This window comes from Chrysochloris asiatica, unplaced genomic scaffold (genome assembly GCF_000296735.1).
Source record: "Chrysochloris asiatica unplaced genomic scaffold, ChrAsi1.0 scaffold00234, whole genome shotgun sequence".
In the NCBI taxonomy this organism is placed as follows: domain Eukaryota; kingdom Metazoa; phylum Chordata; class Mammalia; order Afrosoricida; family Chrysochloridae; genus Chrysochloris; species Chrysochloris asiatica.
This window is the reverse complement of record NW_006408752.1, coordinates 1,631,012-1,651,360: the sequence shown is the minus strand read 5'-3', so window position 1 is coordinate 1,651,360 and position 20,349 is coordinate 1,631,012. Positions and strand designations below refer to the sequence as shown.

The following is a 20,349-nucleotide window of genomic DNA, read 5'->3' as shown; positions in this document are numbered from 1 at the left end:
GAGATTAAATAAGGCAATCTCTAGTCACACACACAAAAATAAAGAGAAAAAAAAAAAAGGCCCGTTATAGGGTTTCTAAGGAGCCGCTGGTGGGTGCGAACCACCAACCTTGCAGTTCAAAAGGCTCTGCAGTCTGGTCCCTTAACCCGCAGAGCAAAACAAAAACAAAAACATGTATTGGATTTCTAAGGAGCAGCTGGTGGGCCCGAACCTCCGACCTTGCAGCTCAAAAGGCCCTGCAGTTTGGTCCCTTAACGCGCAGAGCCACAACAGGATTGCCTTGTCACTGGTGGTAAAAACCACCTCAAAGCGTCTCCGCTTGTGCCTTGATGGCCGGGCCTGAGCCTCAGAGTTTGGGCAGAGGGCTAGCCTAGGCAGAGGGGGTGCAGGGCAGGATTAGTAGATGGCGGCTGATGGCATCCCTGTCTGAGGTTATCAAAAAATGCCTCTCTCTGTCTCCCTGTGCCGTGGGCACCCGGGCCACCCTACATTCAAGTAGGCAATGCCTCCCGTGGCAATGAGGCCCCCCACCCCTCACGAAGGACTGTGCCAGTCCCTGTGGCCCCGCCAGCTCTCCGTGCGTGCCCGCCCTCCAAACCGGTCTGCTCAGGCCCTTTGTTCTAAGGTCCGCAGTGGTGCAGGGTGCCGTCCCAGAGAGGGAGCTGAGCGCAGGACCAAAACACGCAAAACTCCCCAGCAACCCTTTAAAAAAGCAAGTCCACAATGTTGGGGGCTAAAGTCTTTTGTTTGCCCAAGGGCCATCTGTCCACCAGGTGGGGTCCCCCCTGTGTCACACTGTCCACCCACTACCAGAGCCCCCGCACCTGTGCTGTTGGGTCAGGGAAGCGTGGCCACCACTTGTCCCACCCATTTACTTTCAAGGAAACTTAAGGCAAATTAATATAAATTACAATTACTTTAAGGTAGGGATGGGGAACATCCAGCCCACAGGCCATGTAAGGCCCATGAAATCATTTAGTTTGGCCCTGCCAAAGCAATCCGCGGTTCCAGCCATTGCATTGTTGTTGTTGCTAAGTTTTGTTGAGTCGGTTCAGACTTATAGCGACCCTGTATAGGGTTTCCAAGGAGCAGCTGGTGAGCTTGAACCACCGACCTTGCAATTCAAACTGACCTTGCAGTCCAGTGCAATAACCCAAAGTGCCACACCATCACGTTGCTGTGGTTATGTGCCGTGGAGTAGGTTCCAATTCATGGTGACCCTGTATAGGGTTTCAGAGGCTGTAAATCTTTACAGGAGCAGAAAGCCTCATCTTTCTCCTGCAGAACAAGTGATAGTTTCGAACTGCTGACCTTGCGGTTTGCAGCCCGATTTGTAACCACTATGCTACCAGAGCACCATCACATTTGTTGTTGTTGTTAAGTGCCATCGGGTCGGTTCCGACCCATAGCGACCCTGTATAGGGTTTCCAATCACATTTAGGGGTGAGCTAATTAAATGTTTGACCAGTTACAGCAGTTTAATCTTGAAGTTGATAATTTTGTATGGCCCACAAATATTTTGGCAGAAAAAAGGTTCCCCACCCCTGCTTTAAAGGAAACAGACGAATGAGATGAGTGTTATCTGTAGCAGTGCCCAACCTGAGAACAGAATTGTGTTCTCTTTGTATTAGTCAAATAGTGAGAATAATGGCTCTAAGGAAATATGAATTGTTGAAATTCTTATTTAGAAATATAGCTAGGCAGATGAAACATAAGACAGTCTGTCACCTTCTCTAACTCCACATCAATATCACAGCTACGCCAAGTGAAGGATACTGACTTTTTTTAATTACAGTATATTCTGCTGTCTTGTTTTCATTGTGACTCCTCTGCTAATAGTTTGGTTTAAAGGCTCCCTTTTAAGTACCCAAGCTACAAGGATGTGACATGCTCTTCTCTTGGGAGAGCAGCTCCTGTCTTTTCTTAGAAAGAGCTTTGTAGCTGAAGATTTTAGGAACATCTTGACCTGAGGAGTGACAAATTCTAGCCGAGAGTGTGCCCTAAATAATGGTGGCTGCCCTGTGTGTTACCATAGGCTAAAGGGAAAATGTTAAAATCATGCTCAAAAATATATGATTTCTCTCCTAGAAACATGGCATTTGAGAAAACAGAAAATGGTAAGCAAAGTAAAGGATGCCACTGCATTCTTGGAGAAACTAAGCTTTGATTGTGTTTACTGCATGAAAAGGAAATGTTAGGCCATTGAGAGACAGACAGACTAATACCAAAAAGGGCTCACTCTTGTGTTCCCCATCAATGCAGAGCCCGATTCCTGAAAGTATGTTCTTCAGTTGTTCAAGAATTCTGTTTGAGGGTAGCTTATGGGAGTAGGTTGCTCATGACCTTCATGTGAACCTCTGAGAACACCATTCAGAAGGAAGGGAAGTGTGTTGACCTCTGTCAGTATCCAGTGGTACTATGGTCTCAAACCTGATAAGGACCCTTTTCCCAAGGATCATTGCATAAACTGAGTTGGGGCCATGTCTGACCTCCCTCTGGTTTCATAGTAGGGAAGGAGACTCAAACTCAAAATTAGCCTAAGGCAGGCTCCTATGAGGCAGCGGTCAGACATGCCTCCACCCTACCACCTTCTTTACCTTCTTCTGATACCACCCACCCCTCCCACAGCACTCTGCTTCACATTTGGGTTTGATAATCTGTTGCAATGGCCACACGGAACTCACAACAATACTAACAATTATAGGGTTTGTTAGGGAAGTGAACAGGGTCCAATTCTGGAGCAGAAACAACTCAGGATACAGCAGCTCTCCAGTCAAGAATGCTTCTTCTCAGCCAGACTGCAGGCACGCCTCACTCTTGTCCTCAGCCTCTCAGCCTGGCCTCTGCCCTGCTTGGCAAGTGTTCCAAAGTTCCTTTAGCCAGTCTGTAAATACTTAAAAGGGCACATTCTATAAGCCAGCCTCCTGTCCATGGGCATGCAGTTTACTTGGTCCAAGGTCCTAGAAGTCTGCAGCTGCTCTTTCCATGCCACCACCTCTGCCATTGACTCTGCTGTTGCCACTTCTAGGGAGGGATCTCGTGCTCTTAATCATGTTCTTCTTTCTTGATGGTCGTGGGATCGTCTGTTCCTGCCTCTGAGATGGCTCCTTTTAAACCTAGAGAGATGGCAAAACTAACCAATCCCACGTTAGAGTCCTGAACACTATATTTGCATGGTCCCACCCAATCATTTGGTGGGAGTTAAGAGTTTGGATAGAAGAGTCATAGCAAGTAAATTCAAGGGACCACAGTCAAGACCCTTTTTCCCAAGGGTTTCTTATAATACTTCTGTAAGAAACTAAATGTCTTACTACAAGTTTGCATTACTTAGCATAATTGGGTTATAGAACTTTACCTACACAGAACTCTGGAGTTTGGTTTATAGGCATACCTTGCTTTATTGAACTTGTACTTCACCAGCGTTTCTTGAGGATCTGTGGTGATTAAAGATACTTGGTTATCACTGACAAGATGGAAATGGTTTACCCACCAGGGTCATTTCTTTGAAGTGTTTAGAATTTGCAATAGAATGAGGACTTCATTGTAGAGGGACAAGGTGGTGGTGGTGGTGTGCCATGAAGTTGGTTCCGACTCAGTGACCTTGTGTAGGGTTTCCGAGGCTGTAAATTGGAGCAGAAAGCTTCATCTTTCTTCCACGGAATGTCTAGTAGTTTCAAACTGCTGATCTTGAAGTTAGCAATCCAACTTGAAACCATCAAAGGAGGGCAATAATGGGAGCTGAGTGTGATATAGCATGAAGACTTGGAGAATTAAAGTCAAGTCCCATATCTGAGACCTTGGGTAGATTAAGGATAAGTTTATGTTTTGGATAAATCCCTAAAAAAGAGAAATCATGGGAAAAATAAGGAGGTTGTTCTGAAAGTCGTTGTGAGGTGGTAGAATCTAGGGAACTTGTTGAAAGAAAGGAGTGACTTGAGGTTGGAATTTTCTAAGGTGATAGATTGGTACTTAATTGATTTTTTTTTAAATTTGTCATGTTTTTGGCTAAATTTACTCAGCAAATTAGATTCCCACTTAGCAATGTCTACACACATTGCTCACTGACATCGGTTACAACGTCCACAGTGTGGTAACATTCTCTTTATTCTGTGTCTAATGAATGGTTCTGCTTCTAATAATCTTATTTTTCTTGTCCCTGTCCCCTTCTCATCTTTAGTATAAATGATTGACTGCTTAATCTCATATAGATGATTTTCCAACAGGGCACAGTCCTCAGAGGAAATATTCTTTATTTTATGAGCCAGTTTGTTATTTTGCTAACAGATGACCTCATGGAATAGCTTCAGCTTAAGTTTAATGTGTATCTCAGAGCAATGGTCTCGGGGTGTTCTCTAGTCTCAACTGGTTCAGTAAGTCTGGACTTCTTAAGAATTTTTCAGTTCTGTTCCAGATTTTTCTTCCATTCTATCCAGATCCATATATCGCAGTTCCTGATCAGAGCAGTAAATAGTGGTAATCAAACACTATCTAATTCTTCTAGTAACAGGGTAGATGAGGTGGTGGCTTGTATAGACTATTGGTCCTGTTCTGCTATTCATTTGCATAAGGCAAATCTGCTGCACAAGACCTCTTTAAAATGTTCAAGAGCAAAGATGTCAGCTTAGTGACTAAGGTGTGCCTGACCCAAGCCATGGTATTTTCATTCGACACCTGTGCATTTGAAAGTTGGACAGTGAATAACAAAGATCATAAAAGAATCAATACATTTGAATTATGGTGTTGACAAAAAATATACCAATGGGTATCAGAACAACACACAAATCTGTCTTGGAAGAAGTTCAGCAAAAATTCTCCTTAGAGGTTAGAATAGCGAGATCTCATCTCTCATACTTCAGACATGTTCTCAAGAGGGACCAGTCCTTGAAGAAGGATGTCATGCTTGCTAAAGTGGAGGATCCATGAAAAAGAAGACCCCCCAATGAGATGGGACTGACACAGTGAGAGCAACCAGAGGCTCAAATGTACCAGCATCTGTGAGGATGGTACAGGACCGGGCAGGCAGGGTTTCCTTCTGCTGTGCATAGTCGCTATGAGTCAGAACTGACTCGACAGCACCTAAAAACATTAGTCCTGTAGACTAGTTTCTTCTTTGAGTCTTAGGCTTCCTTCTTTTTTGTTCCAGAGACCAACAGTTGTGTCTCAGATGGCCATTTTCAAGCTTTGAAGATACCAGGCTTACACTAAACTAGGATGTTGAAGAAGAACTTCATGAGTTCTATTACGCTAATTGGCCAAGTTGCCCGATGCTATGGTTTTATCTTAGTTCTCTGGTGTTGCTGTAACAGAAATACCACAAATGGATGACTTTAACAAACAAATTTATTTTCTCATAGCTGGTGGTGGCTTGGTGGTTGTGTGCTGTAGAGTTCCAACTCGCAGCGACCTTGTATAGGGTTTCTGAGGCTATCAATGTTTTGGGGAGCTGAAAGCCTCCTCTTTCTCCCATGGAGCGGCTTGTAGATTCAAGCTGCTGAACTTAGCAACTCAGCTCATTCACCTACGCTACCATAGCTTCATTTTCATAGTTTGATGGTGGTGGTGTTCCATGGAGTCGATTCTGACTCATAGTGACCCTGTAGAGGTGTCCAAAGCTGTAAATCTTTACAGAAGCAGAAAACCTCATCTTTCTCCCATGGAACGGCTGGTGGATTTGAACTGCTGGCCTTGAAGTTAGCAGCTTGACTCGTAACCACTCTGCTACTAGAAGCCCGAATTCATAGTACCAGCTCTAGGGGAAGGCTTTCTCTCTGTGTCCGTTCTGAAGGGAAGGTCCTTGTCTCTTCAACTTACGTTTCTTGGTTCCTTGGAAATCGCTACGTGTTTTAGCATCTGTCTTTATCTTTATCTCAAAAGCAATTGATTTAAGATACTCTCCTGGTGTGGCGATTTGGGCCAGTGCATCAGAACGGCAAAGTCATTTGAACTGCAAGGTCAGCAGTTCAAGCTCACCAGCTGCTCCTTGGAAACCCTATACAGGCTCGCTATGGGTTGAAATCAACTCGATGGCACTTAACAATAACAACTATAGGATTCTTCCTTACAAATATAACAAAGACAACCTGTTCCCAAATGAGATTATAACCACCAGTATGGAGGTTAGGATTTATAGCACATGCTTTTGGGAGACACAATTCACAATTCAATCCATAACATTCTACCCTTTGTTGTTCTTGTTAAGTGCTGTCAAATCTGTTTCAACTCATAGCGACCCTGTATCGGGATTCCAAGGAGTCACTGGTGGGTTTGAACTGCTGACCTTGCAGTTAGCAGTCCAGTGCTTATCCCACAGAGCAACATCAGAACTCCCAAAATTCATGTCTTTGCCACATGCAAAATGCACTCACCTCATCACAGACTCTTTAAGATTTCAAACCCAGAAAACCAATCCTATGAGGTGTTTGGTTATGTCTAAGAAGTATCCATAAATGTGCCCATATGTGTTTTATTATCTATCTAAATATATATGCATGTACTCACACACTTGTGAATTCATATATACATATGGTGGTGGTGGTCATTGTGTGCTATAGAGTCACTTAGCAACTCTGTATGGGGTTGCCAAGCTGTAAATCTTTACAAGATCAGAAAGCCTCATCTTTTTTCCACAGAGTGACTGGTAGATACAAACTGCTTACCATGTGGTTAGCAGTCCAACTCGAAATCCACAGTGCTACCAGAGCTTCTTACGTATACATGTGGTGGTGGTGGTGTGCTGTGGAGTTGGTTCCAACTCATAGCGACCCTGCATAGGGTTCCTAAGGTTGTAAATCTTTACGGGAGCAGAGAACCCCACATTTCTCCCACAAACGGCTAGTAGTTTCGAACTGCTGACAATGAGGTTGGCAGCCTGACTTATAACCACTATGCTATGCATACATATATACATACCTAGTGTGTGGCACAGTAGGATAAGCACTGAACTGCGGGTCAGCAATTCAAAACCACCAGTTGCTTCCCAGAAACCCTATACAGGGTCATTATGAGTCGTAACATACTTGATAGCACTTAACAACATACAAATATATACATACATCTGTTGTCACATATATATTTTTTGGTTGTTGCAGAATTATGAAATAGTATTGTGGTTGTTTTGTTTTTAGAAGACTATTTTATATAGATAGTGATATATACTTATGGATGAAATGGTATCTGGGAATTGCTTTAAAATGATGCAAAAGTTGGGAAAGTATTTAGAGACAGAGATGAAACTAGATTGGTTGGATGTTTGCTGAAGCTGGTTGGATGAGTTCCTGAAGGTTCATGATACTATTGTCTTACTTTTCTATGTATTTAAAATTTTCCAAAATTAAATGTTGTAAAAATTAGCAATGATGGTGGGACTAAATAATTTGTCTTATTTTGATATTAAATAAAACACCTTTGTTATTTCACCATGAAGGATGATATTGTGTGTTGACTGAACAGCCCTTCATGTTGAGAAGCTATCCTTCTATTTCTAATTATTTAAGTCAAAAGCGGATGCTGAAAAACATTAAGTGCCTTATAAATATCTTGAGATTATTATGTGTTTATCTTATTAGTCCTATTGTTATAAGGTAGTCTTATTGTTCTTAATAGGAAGCCCCCTTGTACTTCTCAGAAAAACCCTACAGGTGGCTCTTCTTTCATTCAGCAAATCTTTACTGAGCAGCTGGTAAGTGTGCCAGCCCTGTGGTAGGCATGGGGGACAGGCAAGTCCATGCTTGTTCTCCTGAAGCTGATTTCTAGTGGGGGAGGTAGACCGCCACCATGTAAATCAGTACATTTCAGGAGGTGGTAAGGCTGTCTCTGGCATTCTTACTGGCAGAGAATCTAGGTCTCCGAGTCAGGGGACCATGGGAGTATGGAGGATGTTTAAAGTACTGCTACTTTCTTCCTGGTGTGGTGCTGTGGGTTAATGCGCTGGATTGCAAGGTCAGTTCAAACTGCAGGGTCAGTGATTCACGTTCACCAGTGCTCCTCAGAAACCCTATAAAGGGTCGCTGTCAGTCAGAACCGACTTGATGGCACTTAACAATAATGGTGACAATTTTCTTCTGAGTGGGTGGACTGTACTTTTCATGAAGACAAATTTTCCTTAGTTTAGCTTCCATCAGTTTCAAGTTTCATGATCATTTTTTCCACATCTGGCCAGAGTTGAGTGTCAGAGTTGATGTTTGAGGTTGTTTGGGTGTTCCCTTGTACTTCTGTGGCATTATTTGTATTTTAGTCTTAAATTCAGAGAGTTGTCCTCCTGGGATTGTGAGGCAAACACCGTTTGCACTAGAACCAAGTGTTTGTGTGTATGTGTGGGCGCGTCATGGTTTCATTTGTGTCAATTATTCTGTTAATAATTGTATTACTTAATCTACTTGAAACAAAGATCATTAGGAATTAAAACTATTTACAGATGTTCTGCGTAACAACCAACACTGAACTGATTGAGCATTTATTCTGTGCTCATTAATTCTCACAATCAGCTTAAAGGGTAGTGTTCACAGCCTTGTCTTGTGGTTAAGATCTTTAGAGATCTTTGATATCTTTGTCCACAAAAGAGATAAAAGAACTGCTTCAAAGACCCACTGTGTTACCACGAGGAGAATCTGGAATTGGAACCCAACAGCCTCGCTCCAGAGGCCACATTTGTAACCATCACACCACAGGCCTGTTTGTAATCCAGTCCCTCAGAAGGTGATTTCTAACAGGATGACCTTTTCTGTTATGTTTCAGGTTTTGCTGATATTTGCGAAGGAAGACAGTCAGAGTGATGGATTCTGGTGGGCTTGTGACAGAGCCGGCTACAAATGCAATATTTCTCGAACTCCCGAGTCAGCCCTCGAGTGCTTTTTAGATAAGCACCATGAAATTATTGTCATCGATCACAGACACACTCGAAACTTTGATGCAGAAGCTGTGTGCAGGTACCTTACCAAATTGAATGTGATTAGTAAACATCCATTTAATAACTAAGAATGAACTTCATTCATAGATGTGTTTAGTTGCATCCCAAGTATTTCTGAAATAACGTATTGACGTTTCTAAGCAGTAGATACAGATTTCTGGAATGAAAGCTGTAGCTCCTCTTGCAGATTTCTCTTGCTTTTTTACTTTTCTATGTTTGAGTTGTGCTCAATTTGGAGGCGTGAGCTTGGCTCCACAGGAAATTTCAGGGGAAAACCCCTCTTCCCAGTGTTTGCTCATTTTTCAAAAACAGCATTAAAATTCACACAGTTGTTATTACATAGATACAATTTGGATTGAAACCAGATATTTTAATCATTATTCTGCCTCCAAATGAACATCATCAACATGTGAAATATAAATGTTTCGTTCCCTGACACAGATGGTTAGATCCTACCAAGTGATGGAACAAAGGCAACCACTTTGCAACAACAGAAAATCTTCCAGGGACCAAAGCCCCTTGCTTGTTTTAGAAATGCTTGTGCTCTGGGAGGAAAAGCATGCCTGTTCATAAATAAATGCATGCTCATAGAGTTAGCTGTGATGAACTGATCCATTTATTAAATGTTAGGCCAGGACAGACTCATTAATTAAATGTTAGGCCAGGACAGACTCCAAGTACCACGGAGCTGGAATTTTCTTGAACATCCATTAGTGAAATGAAAGGTGGGGAAGCGACTTCTTGGAATCACTGTAACTTGACAAGAAATTAGTGGCTTAAGATAACTTTTCCCTCTTAGACAATGCTTTTGCTGCTCATTGATTCTTTGCTTCCAAAGAAGAATTTTTCTTAAGAACCCTACTTTAAAGTATTTTACTGGTCTCACATAAACTATTTATTTATTGTTTTTTTTTTTTTTTTTTGCAACTAATGACCTGCCTATTTAATGTACATATTTAATCATAAAATATTTAGATAGTACTTTTTATATGAAATAATATTATGTGCATTTTGAGGTAAAAGTGGGTCATTTACAGTAAGGTATGCCTTTTTCCTGTGCCTTAATTTACTTTTCAGACAGTATTTTATAGTAGAAGTACCATAGTCTTTTGTGCATAGCTAGAGTTATTTAAGACATACTTCAGCTATAAAAAATTAATGAGAAATCTTATAATTCGGACAAAGTCAGTTTAACCAGATAAGTTTTACATTCTTCCTTAAGTATGTAGGCTCTGTTTTCTAATAAGTGCATCACTGTCTTAGCTACACAGAGAAACAGTGGGTATCCGTGCAGTCAGAAGCCATGTGTACGTAGTTGTCGGTATGTTCACTGACTGTTACTGATTATGCAGAGAGCAGCCAGATTTCCCAGTATGTTACTACCAGCACAGGTTCCCAGGAAGCTGTGTGGGGGCTACACTCCTGACAGATGTACAGCTATTGCCATATATGACTCTAGATCCCTGACTTTGCAGCTAGACTGGACTTTAGCCTAACAGGCTGCCCCTTGCTTTCTTGGACCCCCAGCCTTGCTACCTCCCAGTTACCCCGTAGTCCTCTTGACCAAGAAGAGGTGTAGGTCCCTCTTAGTTGACCTAAGAAATGGAGAAAGAAGGAAGCAGCAGAGAGCTCAACTAAAAATGGAAGCCAATCCCCAAAGAGGCTAAACATGAGGCTAGCCCAGTTATGTTCATTATGTGTTTTAGCTTCTTCTGTAAGGCCCACCCCTTACAATATTGTTGTTGTTAAGTGCCATTGAGTCGGTTCCGACCCATAGCGACCCTGAACATGGTTTCTGAGGCTGTAAATCTTTATGGGAGCAGAAAACCTCATCTTTCTCCCGTGGAGCAGCTGGTAGTTTCAGACTGCTAACCTTGCGGTTCACAGCCCGATTCATAACCACTATGCTACCAGAGCTCCTTACAATATACCGCAGCAGAATACCCTTGACACTTCATTGGGATGGAACAGGCACACTGAAGGTAAGGAATATTTAGTGTTTTCCTGGAGATTAAGGCATGCCTCCCAAACACTATGCATTCTTTCCATTAGGTGCTTACTGTATATCTGCTAAGTGTTCAGTAGGCTCCTAAATATTCAATAAGTGTATATTCACCCTAGCAGGACCTATCCTATAGCATGGACTGAATGGATGGGGGGTGAGGCATATTGAATTCTCTCCTGCCTCTAAGTGAAATCAGGCATTTCCTCCTATGGAACTTGTTTAAATATCATTTATCCATAAGGAAAACTTCACTTTCTAGGAATACAACAGCTGATCATTTTCTTGAGACTTTTGCCCTCATAGAATGAAGTTTCAAAGAAGACGACATGTGGAAGGTACATCATTTTTTTTTTTTTTTTTTTTTGAGAAGGGTTAGGAAACCTTGGATTGTGAATAGAGAATGAAGCAGTGTGTGAGTTGGCTATCTCTAGGAGAGAGGTAGTACAAACACATCAAAAAGTGGAGCAGTGGAAAGGCCAATAGTTAGACAGGAAAACAAACACGCTGGGTTTTACCAGTTACTTAGAAGTACCCTTGAGCCATGCTTGGAGATGGTGGCTCCTTTCTGAGGGATTTCAGAATAACCAAGCGTATAGGTCAAAGCAAGCAGTCATATTTGAAAGTTTCAATTGTGTGTCCCTTTGTTAAAAGTCCCTTCAATTTATGACCCTCTGACCAGAATAAGCCAGTTGTAGGAGTTGTAGGACAGTGCATCTAAGAAGACTCAGAGACTTCCAAATTCAGCATCCTTATGTACTTTGATTTTTGTTATATTCCTAAGGAATATACATGCCAATCATAGTTCAACAAATATAATTACAGTGGCAGGAACTATGTTACCACATTTCTCAGCTCCAGCTGATGACCCAGTTCTTTAGAAGTATTTGTGCACAAACAACAATACAATAGAAGAATGGAGACAACTCTTTGTGTACTGTCTTTAATAGACTTTACCTTGCATTTGTATACCCAGTTGCCAGCAAATGTTTTGATCTTTATTTTAAGGTTAACTTTCTGAACAATCTACTATTTTAAAAAGGGTAGAATCCAGCCTGATTAGTTCCCCAAGTATAAGCTGATAACCTGAGGATTGTAGGACTGCCTTTTTTTTTTTTTTTGCAGAGCAGAATTTCAATCAGAAACATGGAATTTCAGTGGAATTTGCCAATTTTTGCAGTGGAAAATTGGCAGGTCTGACCTGTTGGATAATTGCCTTGGAGTTTAAAAAAAAAAACAAACTAAAAACTATATATATATAGTTTTGGGTTTTTTTGTTTTTTTTAAATCAATAAAACCAAAGCGATTGTCCTAACTAACCCACAAGGGCATCTTTGTTGTCTTCCATGCATTTTCAGATTTTTTCATTTAAAGACAAGTTTGATTTTGTACCATTTCCAAAGTGAATAAATTCCACTCTTTAACAAATGTAACAAAGCCTAGATCACCTTGTTTGATGTGGAGCCTTCTCGTTGCAGGTCGATCCGGGCCACAAATCCCTCCGAGCACACGGTGATCCTTGCGGTGGTTTCACAAGCGTAAGCACACCCTCCCACCCCTAGCTGAAACAGCATCTGAAACATATGTCTGATGTCATCTCGTCTCTGAGCTTGCAGAGCAGTAGATATTTCTTTGTCCTTACAATATCCACCTTTGCCCTGCATTGGGGAGTTTTGTTTGTTTCACAAATTTCTGGAAATAGTATTAAAAAAAGAAAAATCTCTTTATCATATTCCATTGCTAATAGCACACGCTCTCATACACTTAGGAAAAAAGGTAGTTTTTCATTTGTTACAAATGAATACAAAAGCTGGACCGGAGGAGGTCTGGAGAGAGCATTGTTCTAGTTTATCTTTTCTTTGAAGAAAAGAAATGGGAAAGTGCTTTGTTTTCACAAAAGAACAAGAAAAATGGTTGCATGAGAACATAGAGGCACTAAATCCACTGCAAGGAAAGGATTGTGCAGTTAATGTCGAGACTGTTTTGTGGCTGGAAGCAAGACAGAAGGATTTATACCAGTGTTGGAAGGCAAAGAAGAGGGATTGAGCTGTAGATTTCAATTATACGACAGGTCATGAAACTGGTTCTGCCAGGTTTATTGTGTGAAATGGCCAGGACTTAAAATAAAAGAACCAGCAGGGGGAAAAAAAATGTGTTTGTGCAAGCTATGATGGTTGGAATCTTTGCAAGTATCAGGATTTGCTGTTGTCCCTTAATGACTGTCATTACCTTTTTGAAAGAATAGACCTTAATTAGGGCCGAGATCTGATGCACTTAGCTCTATCATGACTTCCACAGTCTCTACAACAAAGGAGCAGGCAAGGCAATAACTGGAGAGGCCAGGCCTCCCTCAGGCAAGGCGGGCTGAGGGCAGGTTTGACATACTCATTCTTAGGCCATATGGGTACAGTGAGAAATCATGCCTTTGCCAAAGACGCCTACGTATCTGCTACCTGCTACTGCTTGAGTCTTTCTTTAGGAGCTGTGTCTCTTCAGCTGTTCATAAGGTTTTCAGTGACTGAATGTTTGGAAGTAGTTCGTCACTCCTTCTTCCTAGTCTGTCTTCATCTGGAAGCTCATCTGAAACCTGTCCACTGTGGGTGACCCTGCTGCTATTTTAAATACCCATGGCATAGCTTCCAGAATCACAGCAATTCACAAGCCACCACAGTATGACAAACGGACAGACAAGTCTCTTCAATTTGTGTGATCGCTTCTACTGGTTGTGATCTGAGTAACAGGAAGGAAGTGTCTCCATTGGTTGCTTACTACCACCCCATCTTGGTGGGAGATGGAATCCCCAGGGAAACAAGTGGGGAAACCCTCAGTCTAAAATCATTCTTAATCTTCCAAGTGCTGTTACATGGTTGTTGTTATTGTTAAGTGCCATCGAGTCGATTCTGACCCATAGCGACCTTGTATTGGGTTTCCAAGGAGCAGCTGGTGAGCTTGATGATCACAAGGTCTTAATAGTCCTGGGCATGGAGACCAGAAGTGTACTAGGTCAACACAAGTCGTTTCCCAAGCCTGATTTATTCTACAGATCCTAAAATGAAGCACTTTATTTTTTCCTATTCTATAAGCAAAGGCATTTACTAGTCCTTGCCAAGTAAGGGTTACTATGGCTTATTTGTTATCATTTTTCACCTTTAAATTTAAAATAAATATATATTTCGTGTTTATAAAGAGACAAAATAAAATGAATGGTTAAATAGGATGTGATTAATGTCTTTGGGGGAACAGTGTGAGTCTGTAGGATCAGCACTTGACTGCGAACCACAGGGCCAGCAGTTTGAGCCCACCAATCAGTCCTAGGGAGAAAGATGAGGCTTTCTGCTCCCATAAAGACTTACAGCCTCAGAAACCCTATACAGGAAGGAACCTGAGTCGGAACCGATTCGATGGCACTTAACAACAGCAGTGTTGTTGGAACCTTCTTTGTTGCCCTCCTGATGTGTCAGTCAGAGAAGGGTAGAACATTGAGTCTCTGAGGAAAATAGGAATAATGAGGACATCTTTGTCCTGTAGGACAGAAATCAGCAATAGATAACACCTCAAATAAAGCACTAGAGTTTCTCTTCCTGTGTTTTGTCTGCTCCTCCATCCTGTCACTTTTACACGTCTTTCTTGCCTGCTTTCCAGGATGTGTACCACGTATGACTTGCTAGCTGTGTCTGGGATGCCGCTTCTCTTGTAACAGCGGCAGCCTGGGTACAGACTCTCTCCATTATTAGAAGCTTTCCTGTGAAATGAGTGGCAGTTTGTACCATGCTTGCTCTTACTCCCTTCTAACTTGGCACTCCTGATGACACCTCATCCCTGTTTGGTTGTGGGGTAGTGTAGCCTCTAATGTCAGTTTCCTTTCTCACATTGAGAGATAGACTCAACTAGGCCTTGGGGTGGGTGTCATACTACCAAAGTATTGGGGGGCAGAAATGGGGACAACAATATCTGGAGTATTCAAGCTTTGCTCCAGCTCCAAGGGCAATCCAGAGTTGGTAGTGGGCGCCTCAGATATACCTGTGGTGACAGTTTCAGGCATACTATTGGAGTCATTTGATTTCTTGCTTTTGTTCTTTTTGCATTTGGGAGGCAAGTGTGGGAGTCTGAAGGAAAGCGGTGTGTATTGGTCAGGAAGCCACTCTTCAGGTTGAAACTGTGTTTGCCTCATTGTTGTCTCTCCATGTTTCAGTGTGAGGAATCCTGGTTTATATCTACTGAGTGACCACATTTTCTGCTTTGCTGCAGATCGGGTGACCATGAAGAGGCCTCTGTCCTTCCTCTTCTCCATGCAGGATTCAACAGGGTACGTAAGATAATGAGCCAGAACGTCTCTTGGGTGCAGACTTCTTACCCCCAACTCTCCAATCACAGCAAAATAAAATGGCTGCATAGCAGCCCTGGTAGCATAGTGGATTACTAGTTGGGTTGCTATCCACCAGCTGGTTAGCAGTTTGAATGTACCAGTTGCCCAGTGGGAGAATGATGAGACTGTCTACTCCTGTAAAGATATATAGCCTTGGAAACCCTATATAAGGTTCACTATGAGCTGGAAGTGACTCCCTGACACATAACCACCACCACCATAATTATTAAGGGAATTAAACGGCAAGACTTTGAGGACAAGGAAATAATTGTGTTCTAATGGGATCGTCCTGGTGTGGTGCTATAGGATAAGCACTCGACCATAAGGTTGGTTTGAACTGCCAGGTTGGCAGTTCAAACTCATCAGCTGCTCCTCAGAAACCCTGTTACAGCATCTCTGTGAGTTGAACCAACTTGATGGCACTTAACAACAATGGGATAGTAACAAGCAACTGCTAGTCAAACCTTTTTATTTTTCTCTCATAATTTTATATATTTTTCTTTTTCTTCTTGTGATTTGGATGGAAGTTTCCAGAGAAACTTGGTTTTCCATTCAACAGTTCATACACATTTTGTTTACTAACATTGATTGCAATCCTCACAATACAACAACATTCATCCTACTTCCTCCCGGTGTTTCCTGTTTCCATTCCTTCTTCTGCATCCCTACCTGCCTTCTGAACTTTATCACTAGGCAAATGCTGCCCTTTTGGTCTCAAATGATTGATTGTTTGAAAGCGATATCTCCCTGGTATTACTGTTCACCTAATAGACTGTCTATTGTTCAGGTGAAAATTGAGTCACAAAGGAGACTTTGGTTCCTGGCTTGACATGTGACTAAGGGCATAGACTCTGGGGATCTACCAGTCTCTAGCAGATCAGTAAGCCTGGTCTTTGTTATGGTTTTGAATTTTGTTCTATATTTTTCTTCCAATTCATCCAGGACCTTCTATTGTGACCCCTTTGAGAATGACTGGTTGTGGTAGCTGAGCACCATCTAGTTCTCCTGGTCTCAGGAATAGCTTCATATATCTTCATTACAGATACATAATGATTGTTGTTGTTGTTAAGTGCCGTCGAGTCGATTCCGACCCATAGCGACCCTGTGTGGGGTTTCCAAGGCTGTAAATCTTGATGGGAGTAGAAAGCCTCATCTTTCTCCTCTCTTATTCATTCTATCAGATCAAAATTCTGTAGTCCCAGCATAATTTCATTTATAGAAACACAAGTAAATTAAGTGTATATATGTGTGTGTGTATGAGTGAGTGAGTTTGATCGTATATAAATAAGTCCATAAAAATCAACATCCAGGGAACCATGTTCACCAGTATCCAGGTAGAGCTTATACCATAGGGATGGACACATGACAGTTGAAGGCTGAAGTTTTGCTTGGAGGCTAGTTTGTGTATGTGCCAATGGAAAAGATGATAGAGTGGATGTTAAAAAGGAGTGTATATTTTTTAATGGAGGTCCTTGTGTAGTACAAATAGTTCACTCTCGACTAAAATAGAAGTTGCCAAGGACTTCATTCTTCTTGGATCAACTATTAACATTCATGGAAGCAGCAGTCAAGAAATCAAATAACGTATTGCATTAGGCAAATCTACTGCACAAGACCTTTTTAAAGTGTTGAAGAGCAAAGATGTCAGCTTGAGAACTAAGGTGTGCCTGACCCAAGCTGTGATATTTTCAATAACCTCATATGCATGCGAAAGCTAGACGGTGAATAAGGAAGACCGAGGAAAGAATTTATGCTTTTGAATTATGGAGGAGAATATTTAAAGTGGTATGAACTGCCAAAAGAACCAACAGATCTGTGTTGGGAGAAGATCAGCCAGAGTGCTCCTTGGAGGCCAGGATGGCCAAACTTCATCTCTCATACTTCGGACATATTGTCAGGAGGGACCATTCGCTGGAGAAGGATATCATGTTCCGTAACGTGGAGGGTCAGAGAAAAAGAGGAAGAACCCCAGCGAGATAGATTGGTAAAATGGCAGCATCAATGGGCTCAAGTGTGGTAACAATTGTGAGTTTGGCCCAGGACAGGGCAGTGTTTCGTTCTGTTGTGCATAGGGTCACTATGAGTTGATAGTGACTCAATGGCACCTAACAACAACAACAACAAAGGTTGGTAGTGGAACCCGGCCAAGGGGTGCCACAGGGGAAAAACTCACTTCCCTAAAGATGACAGCCAAGCCAAGTAGTTCTTCTCTGGTAACAACAGGTTTTGTAGTTTGTATTATTAAAAGAAAACAAATCACTATAGGAAAATATGAAGGACCTCACTTTATGTGTTTGAATTTTGCTTATAATAGCATGTATTGTTCCTATTAAAAAAAAAAAAAAAAAGATATCCCTTGGGAAAATAATTGGGTAGAGATCCATCGTTGACTTTTGCACCTTTTGTTGACAATTTAAACTCAAGTGAATGATCTGTAACATCCTGTGACCTTCTGGTTTAAACCATAAACATTCACAAAGAAAAGTTATTTGAATGACTACTACATGAATGACACATTGAATCTGAAGAGTAAGACTGATTACTCCAAGTAGGCTTCTCAACAAAGTAACTAAACTAGACTTACCATGTCTCTCAAGGTCTTTTGGCTCAGTGAGATCTGAGTCTCAAATGCATTGTGTGTGATATGCCTTTTCACAGGCAACCTTCAAAATATGGTACTGCCTTCGCCTTGTGAACTGTGAAGATTTCTGTGGGTGCTTTAAGCCATGTTTTTGCTACCTTGAGGTTTAAAAAAGTCCCTTCTTTCTTGGGTACACAGAGACACGTTTGTGATGCAGTTGTTTTGTGCTTTGGTGTGTTTTAGTATCAAAGTAGCAGTATTATAAAACTCCTCAAGGCACTGCTTCAAAATGTGCAATAGAAAGGAGTGTTTCTAATTAGCAATATTCTTTACTTTCCCTTTGTGTCATCTCTTCTCTCCAAGGTTGACATTTGGTTCTGAAAGCTGTTCTTTTGTGCTGCTGTATCTTGACAGACAATGCTTTTGATTTTTGGAATGGAAAGTTGCTAAAGGACAGTGGGCAGAGAATTGTGTAGCTGTGACTTAACTTTCTTGACTTACTCATTTGCTGAGAAATAACCTAAAATGAGTCACAGGTTTCATAGGTCTTCTGTTCCCCAAAGTTGACCTTTTAAGTCTGTGTTACCTCAGAGTGCAGAGACATAGGTTTTCATCATTACCTGGAGACTGGTTGGAGATGGCGAGTTGATACCTGAACATTGCATCAACTAGGACTCCAGTAGATGCTATGGAGAATTCGGCTTTATGTAATTCTCCAGTGGGTATGGAGATTGGTGTAGTCAGGTGAGATCAGGTCGTGTCCTGAGGGCAAGCTGTGGAGAAACAATTGGCATGCTTTGGGAACAAACACTACAGTAGTAAGGGAATGTCGGAGGGAAAGGTCCACCGTTCCCTTGTGCACATTTTGTAACCTATCCATGCTGCCCTGAAAGCTTCAGCTCTCTGTCCTGTTATGTTCCTGGTTTTCACAGTCAGCCTCTTTGGGGCAGCATAGGAGACAGCACTTCAGACCACTAGCATTTATGATGCTCAGTGCTATCAGAGGCTGTTGCCAGCTGGGTCCGTGAACCCTACAATAGTCTGAGCTCTTCCTGAGGGAAGCTCGTTGTGCCTGCAGAGGCTTCCCCAGTTTCTGTGGTGTGAGAGCTGCTGAGGCTCATCTCCAGGTGGCTGGTCTCCTTTTTTGGGCAAAATCCTGCTGCTGGCAGCTCTCTACCCAAGCACCCTTCTAAATATGCCAGCTATTCTTGCCTTCTAGGAGGGTTGTTTCCCATCTCTGAGTTGTTTTGAATGCATTAAATCATTTGCTGAAACTCAGCCCTGTGTTGCTAGCTAATTGGCCAGTGCGTCAGTCTGTGGTCCCTTAGTGGGGATCCAGGAGCAAGTCATGCATCCACAGCATTGGTAGGATGAGCTGTTCTACAGCAAATACTCTCTGAGCCCTTTGTTCTCTTATGTAGATGCTGTGTGCACCGATGTTCTGGTTGCCTGGAGGCTTGTCATAGCCAACAACTCAGGACAGAGAGATTGCAACAGTTTTTTTCCAGTTTTTTAAATCTCAACCTTTTTGAATCTTTCAATTTGAGATGATCTTGTTCAGTCCAGCGAGGATTTATGGCACACTTACTATGTGCAACACAACGTGATACAAATGTAAGACAGCCCTCCGCCTTTGAGAGACTTCCTGTGGAGGAGGAAGTGGGGAGCTGAGATTTATTATTCACCAGGAATGCTTTTTGGTGATTTACTTAATCCTCATAGACATATTTCATCTTTTCTCCATTTTTGCAGAGGAGGAAGCAAGCTCAGAATGACTAAGGAGCTTGCCAGACTCATGACAAAAATCAAGATGCAAATGCTTGTTTCACTCTAACCTCCATATTGTTGTTGTTGTTAAGTGCTGTCGAGTTGGTTCCGACCCATAGCAAAACTATATAGGGTTTCCGAGGAGCGACTGGTGAGCTTGAACTGCCAACCTTGCAGTTCAAATAGCTTTGCATTCTGGTGCATTAATCCACAGCGCCACACCAGGACTCCATATTGGGTCCACCAAAATAGTATTTCTCAAACTGTTCCATGGAGCACGAGCAGTCCAAAAATTCTTAGTAAGAGTTTCATGAAAAAGGCTTCTGTGACCAGATTAAAACTGGGGGACCAATGAAGAACCCACAGAACATACCAGCAGCACTGCTCCCGAGCTGAGCAACTGTGTCTGAAAGTCCTCTGTTAGAGACATTTACCTCAATGTTTATCTCAATACGTCCAAAGCTAATTTTATCACAGAACCCTCCTTTGTGTTTTATAACACAAATGTTATATATCTAAATGTTTTATAGCATGAGGTAACAACTCGCAAAGCTTTGTTATAAGAGAATATATCATCTTTATCCATTCCAAAGCTAAGCCTGGACTTAGTCACCTTTGACTCTGTCTTCTATGGGAGTCCCTGGATGGTACAGTTAATGCACTCGACTGCTCACCGTAAGTTTGGAGGTTCAAGTCCTACCACAGGTGCATCAAAAGTAAGACCTGGT

At 41.9% G+C, this 20,349-nt stretch overlaps 1 protein-coding gene across 5 annotated transcripts in view; it reads left to right on the top strand.

Annotated features, from left to right (window-relative positions):
- The window catches only part of PDE8B (phosphodiesterase 8B), a 350,779-nt gene that overhangs the window by 192,115 nt on the left and 138,315 nt on the right, over positions 1-20,349 (top strand). For all 5 annotated transcript variants that reach the window (XM_006873284.1, XM_006873286.1, XM_006873287.1 and 2 more), the window contains 3 exons: positions 8,734-8,924; positions 12,386-12,445; positions 15,156-15,213. In XM_006873284.1, the coding sequence (XP_006873346.1) occupies positions 8,734-8,924; positions 12,386-12,445; positions 15,156-15,213 (309 nt within the window). The remainder of the gene's footprint in view (positions 1-8,733; positions 8,925-12,385; positions 12,446-15,155; positions 15,214-20,349) is intronic.